This window comes from Fundulus heteroclitus, chromosome 20, assembly GCF_011125445.2.
Source record: "Fundulus heteroclitus isolate FHET01 chromosome 20, MU-UCD_Fhet_4.1, whole genome shotgun sequence".
Lineage (NCBI taxonomy): Eukaryota > Metazoa > Chordata > Actinopteri > Cyprinodontiformes > Fundulidae > Fundulus > Fundulus heteroclitus.
This window is the reverse complement of record NC_046380.1, coordinates 14,132,827-14,145,992: the sequence shown is the minus strand read 5'-3', so window position 1 is coordinate 14,145,992 and position 13,166 is coordinate 14,132,827. Positions and strand designations below refer to the sequence as shown.

General features: G+C 41.9%; 2 protein-coding genes across 4 annotated transcripts in view; both read left to right on the top strand.

Moving 5' to 3' along the window:
• timm17a (translocase of inner mitochondrial membrane 17 homolog A (yeast)) overlaps window positions 1-69 on the top strand; it is a 4,631-nt gene extending 4,562 nt beyond the window's left edge. For both annotated transcript variants that reach the window (XM_012876641.3, XM_021323620.2), the window contains exon 6: window positions 1-69. This exon is cut by the window's left edge and continues 785 nt beyond it. The gene's annotated coding sequence lies outside the window, so the exon portion shown is untranslated.
• A 3,384-nt stretch (window positions 70-3,453) lies between these two features.
• The window catches only part of LOC105935996 (ras-related protein Rap-1A), a 28,497-nt gene continuing 18,784 nt past the window's right edge, over window positions 3,454-13,166 (top strand). The window contains exons 1-3 of one of the 2 annotated variants that reach the window (XM_036151477.1): window positions 3,454-3,564; window positions 12,259-12,347; window positions 13,030-13,098. In XM_036151477.1, coding sequence (XP_036007370.1) covers window positions 12,291-12,347; window positions 13,030-13,098 — 126 coding nt within the window. In that variant the 5' untranslated portion in view covers window positions 3,454-3,564; window positions 12,259-12,290. Of the gene's footprint in view, window positions 3,565-3,613; window positions 3,811-12,258; window positions 12,348-13,029; window positions 13,099-13,166 lie in introns of those variants that run through there. The other variant, XM_036151478.1, reaches the window with a different exon arrangement.

The following is a 13,166-nucleotide window of genomic DNA, read 5'->3' as shown; positions in this document are numbered from 1 at the left end:
TAGATGCATAATGTATTAAATCTGTACAACAGATTGACCTATGGTACAATAAAGGCATAAATTGTTAAATGTTTGCTGTGGCATTCAGTTTTGGGTCACGGCTCAGTTGAACTTGTAACCAGTGGACATTTTGGCCTGCCGCCTTTACAGGATTGCGCTTACCCACTAGAGGGAACTCTTCGGTAAAACATCCATGCCAAACATCTGCCTTTTCCAAAACTGGACAGCTTTCTTGTTTGAAGTTGTTCAAGCGACTCACTAGGAAGCACTTTACCTTTTTTTTGGTAGGGCTTGGTCACACGCTCTTTTCTTTAAAGCCCTACATTTTACAGGCAAATGACCTGCTGGGGAAAAAAAAGGTGCGTGTTGAAGGATGCAATAACTGCTGGTTGATGAATCAGAGTTGAACTAAAGCTATCGTGTCTCTTTATTGATCAGCTTGTTTAACGTAGATACCCAATCACGTGGTTTAAACACGAAGTCAGCAACCCCAGTAATATTCTGCATGCTTTTATGAACACAAGAAAACCACATTTACCAATTCACAAACCAGGAGCCACATTTCACGTCGTCTTCTGACTCATCAAAGGAAGAGAAATACCTTATTGTGTAATTGTACCAATGTTTACTAGTAGTAAAAAAGGACGCTTTTGTCATTTGAGAAGATAAAAACAGGTCGTGCTGTAAGAAAGGACATTCTTTAAGCATTGAAAACCACACTGTTTTTTTTTTTCAAGCGTTTAATGCATTGGCATTCCTAAATGTCCAAGAAATGGAAAGTTTTTTTAATTCAAATGGATACTAAGAATCAACATTGCCAGGATTACAAATACAGTGCCTTGCAGAAATCTAAGAACCACCTAGAACTCTTTGACATTGTCATGTCAAAACAACAAGCATCAGTATTGTATGGGCTAGACCAACATATACTATTGCATTGTGAGGTGGAAAATGACACTATAAAGTGGGCCATGCATATTTTTTTTACTTCATTTAGGAGGAACACGGTTATTGGGACGGCTTACATATGCACGCCCCGCTTCTCAGACTCTTACAAAACTGTAACGCCATGTATCATTATTTTTTTCTTTTTACACTTATGTGTTAATTGTAAAAAATGTGACAAATTTAACACCCGTTCCAGGGTGTTAAATACTTTTGGAAGGCACCGTGGGCTTGGAAAAGTCAAAGTGATGTTCACCTTTAGGAGAAGACCTAAAAATAGTTGCTGCGCGCTGTAGATAAATTCACACTAGTTCTAAAAAAAAAAAAAAAAAAAAAAAAAAGTACAATAAATGTGATGCAAAAATATTTTACGGGTTTTAAGTTCATGAAACAAAATCCCATTTAACTGAAAGGGCAGAAGTTGAATTATTTTAAATCATGAGTGAAGTTTTGGTTTCCCTAAATGTAATTTATACCATTTCACGATCAGATTTCTTTTTTTAGACTTCCTTTTTTTTTTCTTCTTTTTTCCACATTTTAAGACAACCAAATTATTTTGAACACATTTTTCACACATAAAAAGATGGGCTAGTAGATTATTCTCTCCAGATTGCATACATCCACCGTGGGCATTTATAGATTTATTTAGAGGTTTAGATGAACAGTTATACGACAATACTTCAGTACATGTTAGGATAGTTGGGGGTGCATGTTTTTAGGTTTCTGTGGATTTTCTTTCCACACGGGGTTCAGAATTAGACACACAGACTCAAATGTGCACATAAATTAATACTGTGAATATATACCCATTTTTACTTCAACATGCACGCATGCTTCTTGAAGCTTTTGGAATAATTCTGTAAAGATTTCCAGCCACTTCGTGGGATTATTTTTAGTTTGCAAATACACGGCTTTTAAGCTTAGAGGAGGACTTTCAAGGCCATTTCAGAAGATCGTTAATAGCCCGGCTAAACCGTTCCAAAACCCCTTTTTTTAAAGTTCATGTTGGATCGTTGTCCTTCTGGAACGCTCAGCTGTGTCAAAATTTCAACAGGCGGGCTGTCACTATTGCTTCTGCTTTGAGAGATAGAACAGTATCACTGGCAGAGAAACATCCGCTCATCATGATGCTGCCACCATCATGCAATTCTACTGACTTTTTCCAGCGCTTTTAATATGTATCGGTAGTGCTTAACAAATAAATCTCATGTTTCTCTGTAATAAAGTGAATTGGTGAAAATAAATTGATAGAGGTATTGACCTCCATGCGTATCCTCTCCTAGAGCACTAATTGAGAAAGTTTACTGCACCACTCTTTAATAGGTTGAATTTACCTGTTTATAAGTTGTTTTTTTGTTGTTGTTGATGCATTGTCACTATAGTCACAACTCATTCTTGGAAAATGTTGCATATACAGACTGTATATGCGCAGTGTATTCCTTTCCGCCCATGTACCACGGCCTTTTAAGAAAAGTGAGAAACAGCACGGATGAAGTCTGCTGACGCCCGCACACATGCTGCTGCTGTTGCCGCCGTTTGGAGAGATTTAAATTGGTTTCTCAGCTTGGACCATAGACAATCTCCAATACGGCTGATGCCGGGGGAGATGAAAAGGCCTGCTTAGAAACTTAGTGTTAGCTTGCATCATTGACCGTGGATAGATGTCCTGTTTGAACACACAAATTTTAAGTCATTAATCCATTCATTGTTTGCAACAGTTTGTTTTGGGGGGGGGGGGTCACTGGGATTGACAGTCCATCACAGTAATTTTAACATAGTCTAGCATTGTTCCACCTGCTTTAAGCTCCTCAGCATGATGCTGCCACACCTATGGCTGACAGCTGGAACAGTGTTTCCTGTTCACAAGTCATAAACATCCATCCATCCATCCATCCAAACATATGGCTGATTATTTTCTTATTAGGAAGGCAATCTATCCATTTTCTAACATGCTTATCCCTATCGGGGTCGCGAGGGGTGCTGGTACGGGCTATGGCAGGGCAACACAGAAACCAACAGGACAACCATTCACAATCACACCTAAGGAGAATTTAGAGAGGCCAGTTAACCAAACAGTCATGTTTTTGGACCGTGGGAGAAAGCCGGAGTACCCGGAGAGAACCCACGCATGCAAACATGTAAACTCCCTGCAGAAAGACCCAGGGCAAGGGTAGGAATCGAACTCAGGCACTGTGCAGCCCATTACGAAGGCCAATAATTAATTCATTAAAATGAAGCAAATAAAACTGTAAACTAAATCTTTATATATATATATATATATATATATATATATATATATATATATATATATATATATATATATATATATATATATATAGTGGTTGTTTTGTAGAGAATAAATTCATATATTTAGCTTGCTAAAACAAAAACGTTTAAATGCTGTGTTTTACATTTTAGTCTGGGTGATTGAGCTATTCCAGCGTGTGTTTGTGTGTGTGTATGCCTCCTGTCGGCCCGTGTGTCATGCCCTTTTAAGAAAAACGAGAAACGGTCCGGGTGACGTCCGCTGCGCCCAGACGCCGCCGCCGCCGCCGCCACTGGAGGAGAACTCACGAGCTGACACTTGCGGAGCGGCGCGAGACAGCGGAGCCAGAGACGGTGAGTTGCGACGCTAAAAACTTTACCAGGCGCTAAACGCGGCCAGATAAGCGCTCCGGTAACAAAAAAAAAAAAAAGAAAAGTCGCGCCCTCCTGCGTGGCGTGGACGCTGGCAGGGGGCGGACACGACAAAGCCAGTGCGCTGCGCGTGCCTCGTTCCGTCGGGGCGAGAAGAGAAAAATTGTCTTCAAGTAAAAAACCGGAGCGAGCACTCCCCATTTTAGTCAAGGCCAAGCGGAAGGGCAGGTAACGTTAGCTATCGGCTTATGTCATTTCTATGGAAGGGGGGGAAAACGCGTTGTATTCGTGCCTGGTTAACAACCCGCCGTGCTCGGTTTGGCGTTTGAACTATTAAACGAGCCCGGGTGCCGGACATTTCTGACAGGCTGGCTGTGTTTTGGTAACACTCAGAGGAAAGGAATGTGTCGGCTGGTTAGCTCGGCTGCTAACGAGCCGCGGCTAACGGTGCGAGCAGCGGCCAGTTAAGCTGGCTAGTTAGCGGCATTTGGCTAACGAGCTTCATAACGGGACTTAGGCTTCATCGCCGTTCGCCCGAATCAAGGCTGTCCGTTACACTGATGTCGCCCTTAATTGCCCGGATCGAGCCTTTTAGTGTCGGCGGCGGGGGGGATTTAGCTGTAAGCGGGCTTACGGTTTAAGCAGAATTTGATTAATGTTGTGGTTTTAAAAAAAAAAAAATAATGAAAAAATACTGTTGTGATCACTGGAGATCGACTGTTTTTTTTTTCCAACGGCTCGACCGTTGGAAAAAACGTTACAGATTCATGGGGGAAGATTTGTTTGGTGTGTGACAACAGCTAGCTGACTAGCATCCCCGGTGAGGGCAGAAAACGCGTTTCCAGTGGCACCTGCATAATGTAGATTGCACGAAGCGTGGGAAAGTTGTACAGCGTCTAACATGCCGATTTTAGACACTTGGGCTCCTTGTAAAATAGCAGAAATCTAATGACCCAGTTTAACTTCCCCTTTTTTTTCTTCTTCTTCTTCTTCTTCTTCTCCCTTCTCTCTGAATAAATCAAACTATTATTAGGAAGCTTTTCAGATGAATCGCATCTGTTGGTGTCGAAATTCTTCTTTGATTGTACTCCCTTAAGTCAGATCTGGTCTGCAGCATCAACAAATTGCTTGCTAATAATAGACGTATCTTTTAAATGAATGTCTCGCCTATTACAAATTAAAGGTTCTTAAAGTAAAGCTCTTATCATTTCGCAGGTAAATACAGCTTGTTTCTTTTAAAAGGTTGCATAATAATCTCTGGGTTAGCTTCCTGTTGGGGTCCGGCACTGCTGAGTGGAAGAAGGGCTCCTTGGCTGTTGCTTTTACTTAGCTTATGCTCTAGTGTGGTGGATGCTAATTGTTTATAAAAACAACAACAACACAAATCTGTTTAAAAGTTGGCAGAGGGATCAGCCCGTCCACCTCTGCTAATCATGTGTTGTCGTTGTGTTGGCTACTGCTCAGCGGTGTTGTCAGAGCCACAGATTGCAGGGATTTAGCATGACCTGGAGTGATAAGCATATGCCGCAGCCGTAAGCAAATTAGGTAGAGTCACGGTGAGATGACCCGAGAGCTGCGGCGGCTTTCCCCCCCCCGTCCGAGCCCACGGTTTATGTTCGCAGGGTGTTTCAACGCCAGGAACCAGGGAAGTTGTCCACTGCGTCGTCGAGGCTGTGAAAAGCGGCCCGGAGAGGAGATCTCCGTCTGGGGAAGAGGCCTGTTGGGACCCAGCAGGGGAGGAAAGAGGCCGGAGACCGCTTCGTGTCTTGGATCTTTCGCTGGAAGAGCAACTGGATGAGTTAGTTGGTAGCTACTCCTTTTCCATCCTTTCAGCATAAAACTTCTTGTGCTTTGGAAAGAGGATGTGGTTACAGGTCAGTGCCCCAGACGCTCAGACGCACGCAGCTGACAGTTACAGGTCTTTGTCATGATCAAGCCACAGCAAAGCTCTTTGGTGCCTAGTTGCAGTTTTGCTCTGAGTCGTTTTTTTTACATTGATTGTAGTGGATCTGAAAGAAGAACGCGAGAGCTGCTTAATCACAATATCTTAAATGAGTCATTTTACTGGCTGATTTTAGGAAATGTGTGTAAATGAGTCTTCAATGAGGCAAAGTCTACTTCAGTGCTTCAAGTTTATGGGCAGATCAGAAATGCCTTGTCACTCAGGACGCTAGTCTTTTAGATACATAGGTGATCTATTTTAATTTGTTGCTGCTTTGAAAACACCACTTTCCTCTTTCTGAGCTATGTTTCCTCTGGTGTTAGTGGTGCGTTTTACTGGCTTGTAAATTCTCTCGTTCCTGGGGATTTTTATGAGGAAGAACAATGCAAGTAATTGGAGTAAATTACACACAGAGTTCAGTTAATTTACTTTAATTCCAATTAAAAGACTCAGTTAGGTAGACCTAACAACAGCAGAGCATTGTAAAATGTATGTCTTGCCCCATTATGCAATTATTAAACAAGGATATATATATATATATATATATATATTTTTTTTTACTTTCAATATTTATAGAGATGCATGAATTCCAGGATTGTCCAGCCTGCTGATTTCAATTTTCACAGATTTCCCATTTTCTGTTCTTAGCACACAAAGGAGCAAAAAATGTGCGACAGGTTTTTAAAACGGACATAAGAGTTTTGAATCTAAGAGAAAAAGAATGAACTGCAGGATTACCCCTATTATTGCATCAAGTGTATCCATAACCTATGTCTGATTTTTCATTGAACTCAGAAGATAAACATCACAGTATGTGCTGCAATTGCAGATTTGTTCAGTATTGGTTGGTGTGGGTTTTCTTTTAGTAATTTGTTTTGCGAACGTTATCTATGTTTGAAATAACCTCACATATAATCATTCTTTGCTGAAAAACAAATGTTCTGTCAGCTTGATCATTAATCAGTTTTTTTTTTCTGCCGTTAGCTGCGAGTTACTCCAGTTGATGTCATAGTTTTAGGTCTGTTTGAACCAGTGATGGGAACTGTGGTCTCTGTGGTAGTCATGAGTTACTGCGGGTTTCTCTGCGGCCACTGCCAAGTCAACAAACGTCTTTGCACCCTCAAACTTTCAGTCTCCTCTGCCCCCGTTTGTGGGAAGTGGGTTAAAAAGTTAGTGTGTGTTTGCAGCGGATGTCTGCATTTCCACCATCAGCTCTGTGGAGGTGAGATTCTGAGGACAGCTGCCAGTCACCCCATCCTGCTGAGTCAGTCAGAGCGACGGCTTCGCCATGGGCCGGCCGGCCGGCCTCAGCGCACCCGGAAATGTTTGGGCCTGGATGTCGAGAGTTAAAGCTGCGGAGTCTCCTCCTGTATTTCGTCGAGAGCCGTGTTCAGAGCGCGCTCTTGCTACCGAGCGCCACCTAATCCAGTTTCAAACCTTAGATGGACACATACCTTTCGCTTCGGCAGCGTGAGTCGACGCAGCGGAGTGCGTTTTCTGTGGCACGCGGCTCTCCCCCGCTCCTTATTTGCTGGGGTTACTACGAGAGCAGATGAGACGGCGCTAGTGTGTTTGTTTTGTTGGAGATGACTTTGTGTCATTGAGGTTACTGAGGAGAGCGCTCGGGTTGAAGAGGCTGTTGTCCTTAAATGGCTTCGCGTTTGTTTGTGTGGCGGTGAGACGTTCTCAGCAGGCAGATGAAAGACGTCAGCGCTCACAGGAGCCAGCGAGGGTTTTCCTGGTACGCAGGGTTCTATGCAGATGAAGATTCATCTGCATAGAAACACTTTTCACTCAGTTTTTTTTTTACCAGCTTTAAAGGACAGGTTTTATAAGGAGGTGGAGTATCGAGAAAAGGCTAAAAGAATATGAACTTGAGTTAATTGCGTCATCACATCAGGTATCCAGCTCGACTTCTTTACTTGAACATGTATTCATACCAGAAACTACCATTCTCAGGGTTTCTCACTTAATGGGCCTTTCCTCTCAGATTGATTTCAATCCCAAAACTTCGAAACCGTCTCCATACCCAAAGTTGAGCCGCACCGTTGGTCTTTCTTAAAAACTGATGATCTTATTGCAGAGACAGAGCGACAAGAGGAGAAATTGGCTTATTAATTTGCTGCTTGGGTTTCCATTTTTCCTCTTATTTTGTTTTTTGTTTCTTTTAGGTGAGTTGCATTTTTTTGCTGAAGTAAGCATAAAGTGACCACGTCAAAATCAGTTCTTCTTTTGGAAATACTTAAAGTCAGACTGGGAGCGTGCAGCCTAGACTAAACAAGAGCAACCTAAAGTGAAGCAGAGAGGCATTGTCAGGGTATATAAATGTCGGTCATCGGTCATAAATGCAATATTATTATTGGATGTCGATGTGTGGCCAAATTGTTATATCGGTCCCCAATTTTTCCTGTTTCAGGTCCTTTTTTAATTAAGGATAACACATTAGAGGAAAAAGTGTGCTGTATCTGTTTTGATCAGAAATTATTATTTTTTGTATCATCAGTTATCTCCCTAACATTAAGCCAATTTTTATTTATTTTTTTACTAGCCAGTCAAGCTAGTAAAAATGTTTATTTTTAAGCACTTCAAGAACAGCCTAGCTGACCAGATATATAAGCATTAAAACACAAATACAAGAAGACGCATAAAAGACGTTATTAAGCAGCCCGTACAAATAAAATGGGCCTCTCTCATGCTGGGTCAAAAGCCAGTGAAAATGATGAGTTTTTAGAGGAGACATGCAAATAAAGAGTGACGAGGCCGGTCTAATGTGCACTGGCAGTGGTTTCCGAAGCCTTGGAGCTGCCACAGAAAAAGCTGTGTCCCCTCTCAGCTTCCGCCGTGTCCTCGGCACATCCAGCTGGTCCTCTGACCTGAGTGAATGTCCTGAATATTTATAATGTTTGTAATAAACGCCTGATTTTGATGTCTATTGAATCAGGGAAAACAAGCATCATTTTTCTCCATCTGACCTACCAATCAGGGAAAATACCACCACTGTGGTCTCTGGTGTAAACCTTGGTTCATCTTTATTTAAGAGCAGACACAAATTTGCTATCATATGGTCCGTTCGTGGTTGCAAAACATCCTGCTGCTATGTACGCTTTCACTATTCATATTGTCTTAACTCTTCTGTACATATAATATGTCTATTTTGGTCTGCCATTACAGTCCTGACTAGGGCTGTGCATAGAAATCAATACAAATATTATTGATGTTTTTTAAAAACGGTTTAATATCGATATTCTGGCTTTCAATATTGACATACCTCCCAACCCCTAGGGGGCGTTATTACCATGCGCCATTACTGTTCAAGGCGAGGAAGTGCAAGTGAGACAAATTTGCGAAAATGGCCGACAGGATTTTAGAAGCGCCTTCGTCCCTAAAATCAGACGTTTGGGCACATTTTGGTTTCTGTGATACCTTAAATGCATTGAACCAAATGCACTTTATATTTTTGTTAATATATCAGTGTTCAATAAATTGAACATTAAATATAATATTTGGCTGTTTTTTTCTTTTATTTAATGACTTTGAGCATTAATTTGAAAGTAATAAATATCGATATTGGAGTCATATCAAACTGAGCTATATCGACAATCGTATCGAATCGGCTCATCCTAGATGATACCCAGCGAATGCATTGGCAAAAATAAAATCCTGACTTTTTAATTTAGTTTTTTCTTCCAAAAATTAAATCTTAAAAGTTTGGAAATTCTAATTAATCGATTAAACCGATTTATCGCTCAGCCCTCCTAATTGTAAACCTTGACTTGCTTGCATAGAAAAGTCGGGTATGTACCAGAGGCAAAGCAGTGAAATGATCTATACCTGCTGAAGTCCAGCTCTCTGTTGTAGCCTGAAGATCAGATGACATTCCTTAGTGGAGATTGGTCTCCTTTTAAACACATCTGTGCTTCTTCTGACTCCATGGTTAATAACCTCAGTGATGAAGAAAATGGCTAACTTTACGTCTTCTCACAGAAACAACTTCCATGCGCTTAGCGTTGTTGTCGGCGCAGCCTGCCAGCTCTTATGTGTAGTGCTTTCATTGATCAGAAAAATAGTGGATTTTCCAGTTTCCGAGCAGCCACTCACCAGCAATCTCCGTGGCCCGTCTCCACATCCGACTGATCGCTGAGGCAATTTACTTATTTCCAGTTAAGCACATTCACACTTTTTGCAAACCAAGTGCTCCTGTAAATTGCATTTTCAGTTTAGTTTCACTTGCAAAGATATATATATATATATAAAAAAAAACACATGAAAGAAGCAAGCATCTGGAATTTCCGTTCACTCTCATGAGGAGCAGGGATCCTCCATGACGGCCTCTGAGGTTGTCGCATTGTGATCAGTAACAGAGGAAACCCCTGACATCATCTGTCTTAACAAGGGTCAGTCTGCAGCCTCAAAACACGAACCGTGACATGCAGACAACTGACAAGTGAATCGTAGCCTGAATCTGGGAGTGACATTGTCTTTATGCCGTTTGTAAATGTGACGCGGTGCACACACTTCGACTCCGAGCTTGGGCGTTTACATGAAAGCACAGCCGGGCGTCTGCTCTTTTTCTTCTCCGTCCAGCCGCTCCTCCCTAATCGTGTGAGGAGAACTTCTCTTTGAGCGTTGAGGATTAGAGAGTATGAATTATTCACAGTTTCGGCTTTATATCCCTGATGGTCAATGCTTGTGAATATGGAGGTCTTTTGAGCTCCCCCCCCCCCCTGAGAGTTTTTAGATGTAGTGTGCTCCAGTGAGAGCGATGGAGCAGCAGGGGTTGATCTTGACTCCAGAAGGTCTTATGATTAGCAAAAATGTCTTATGGTATTATCGTAAGACATATCCATTATCAGGTGTGGGAAAGAGGTGGTTTTTGGGACTGGACCTTTTGTAATTGATAATTTTCACAGTCTAGATAATGATGAAAGAAGAAAAATGAAGTATGGAAAACGTTGCATTTAGGGACGCGCAGTGTGTCTGGGATTTATCATTATCACCGTATTGGTATTGGTCTCCTTAGTCCAACTGGGCCGATAACAGCTGTTTCCGATTGGCTTGTTTACATGACGCTGTTTGATTCTGATCGATTCTTTATTCTGATTACTTCCATCCATGTAAACGTAGCTGTAGATAGAGATGCAACCCAGGACTGGGGGTGTTCAAATTGTGGAGAGAAGAAATGTCAGTTGTGTGGTCGTTTAATGACTAAATTGCAGTTGCATTGAAATGTATATATTTATTACATTTTGGTTATTGACCATACCAAGTATAACACATTTTTAACACATTTGATTCTTGTTTTGTCTTTAAGTTATCACGTCCGAACTTAAAGTTTTTGTCTGTTTTGTTCCAAATATAAATGCAAGCTCAGTTAGAAAAGATGTTTGACCTCTAGAACCTCTTGGACCCTAGTTTTTATTTTAGAGTGACCCTTTGCTGGTTCAGGACCTGGGCAACTTGCTGTAATGGTTGAATTAATTCCCTTTTGCTAGCAGGAGATCCAGAAGATGAATGTGAGTTATGATGCAGGACTGATCTGAAGCGTACCAGCAAGTCTTCCGCTGAATGGCTCAAGACAACCAGAATATAGGTGTTAGAATGGCCTAGTCAAAGTCATGACTTAAATCTGATTGAGATGACTTTAAGTAGACTAATTGGGCTCGAAACCTTTCAATTTGGCTGACTTAAAACAATTCTGGAAAAGACAAAAAAACAAAGGGGGAAAAAAACACTGCTCTGAAACTCTGTTTTAAAGGCACATTTAGTTATCACAAGGGTTGGTTAGGATAGCTGTATCGATACATTAACTTTTGACAATTGCGTTTTGTTTTTACATATTTTTTGTCTCATATTAAAATTAGTTTTATCTGAAATGTGACAAAAGTAAAAAGAACAAATCTTTAAGGGCACTAATACTTTTTCTTAGCTCTACATGGTGCAGCTCTCTCTATTTTTAGACCTTTTAAGATGTTAGTAGTTGGAAAGTCTTGAATATGTGGTTAGATTAGGTGATAGAAAAGAACTTACAACTCTAACTCTGACCTAAAGCCACAGGAGATGAGGAATCAGAAATCCCCGCTTCGCCCAGTTACCAAACTAAAGCTCAGCCTCTCTGTGTGTCTTGTAACCAGACTTGTATTGACCTAGTTGGCCGATTCTCACACCGCTGTGTGCCAGCGACATCAGGCCTCTACGTCCCTTAAAGGACTGTTCTGGTGATTTCACAATTTCCTCCGATCTTAGATTCCACCTTCGCTCAGCTGGCTCCTTTCAGTTTAAACGGGAGACAGACGGCGTATTACTCCGCCGCACCACAAGTGTGTAGACGACCAGCGTTTCTGACAGCAGGGCGTGTTTCTGTGTGAGCGCCAGATGATTGGGTCATTGGAGGAATATCGGCCTGATTTGTGTCCCCCCCCCCCCCGAACTCATTCACCACAGCTGGTTTGTGTTAGGGAAGGATCACATAGTCTTCACCTCCTCCACCCTGAATCAGCTCCCCTCCTGGATGTTCCCTCCATTGTTTTGTTTCTTTTTGTCCAGAACTTCCAGGAATGACCAGAATCTTTGCTCTCCGGAAAAGAAAAACAGATCATTTTTCTCTCTTTTTATTTTTTTTTTTTCTGTGAACAGATCTTGCTCCCGTGTTTAGTTTCCTTCAGGTCTAACATTTCTTCATTTTTGTGTTCTTTTTTTTTTTTTTTTTTTTGCTTCTCCTTGTCTCTCAACTGCAGACTGTTGGGCTCTCCACTGAAGCGATCCCGCCATGCGTGAATACAAGCTAGTGGTTTTAGGCTCTGGAGGTGTGGGCAAGTCTGCTTTGGTGAGTATTCTCTCCCGGTGTCCTTCCTGTTTACGCAGCCCCTCACTCCGCTCTGGGGGTGCTTCCTAAAGACTTTGCAGATGTTTGCCAATAAAACAGCATGGCATTTTGACAACGCTTAAAGGAAGCAAGCGATAAAAGGACGCGATGGAGATCCTTTATAATTAAGAGGAAAAAATAGAATTTCCTTTTATTTTGGGTTTTCTGGCTTCATTTGCAGACGTTTGGCTGTTTTTTTGTTGTTGGCTGAAATGAAACAGCTGTGCCGACTTTTAAACTTGAAGTGGATCTGCAGAATTTTAACTAACCAAGCGCATTTTCCTGCCTCTACACCGTCGCTTTAAGAGCATCCGTTCGTGTAAAATGGTGCGTGCTTGGCTAACCAGCCAGGTGTCAGGGTCGGGGTTAATTCCTTGAACTGCCTGGATTAGGATGTTTACAGGTGAACCTGGTCAGCCCATTGGCGCAAACCTACCACAAATCACAAGGTTTGGTCTCTAATGTACATGTCGTCACGTGTCGGTAAATTTAGCGCCCCTGCCGTTGGGAGTTTCTCTAAACGTGCAATGAGCTGAACAGCTTCCACCTTCAGGAGCCGCCCCGTGTAGTCGTGATGATTATGTGAGAAGTGAACCGGGAGACGTGGGGTTTGACATTGTTTTTTATGTGTCATCTTTTGCAGACAGTTCAGTTTGTACAGGGAATCTTTGTGGAAAAATATGACCCTACAATAGAAGACTCGTACAGAAAGGTGAGTGTCTTCCGAGGAGCCGGGGGTGTCGGGCTGATTGGTCGCAGCTGCTCTGCAGGTTCACATCG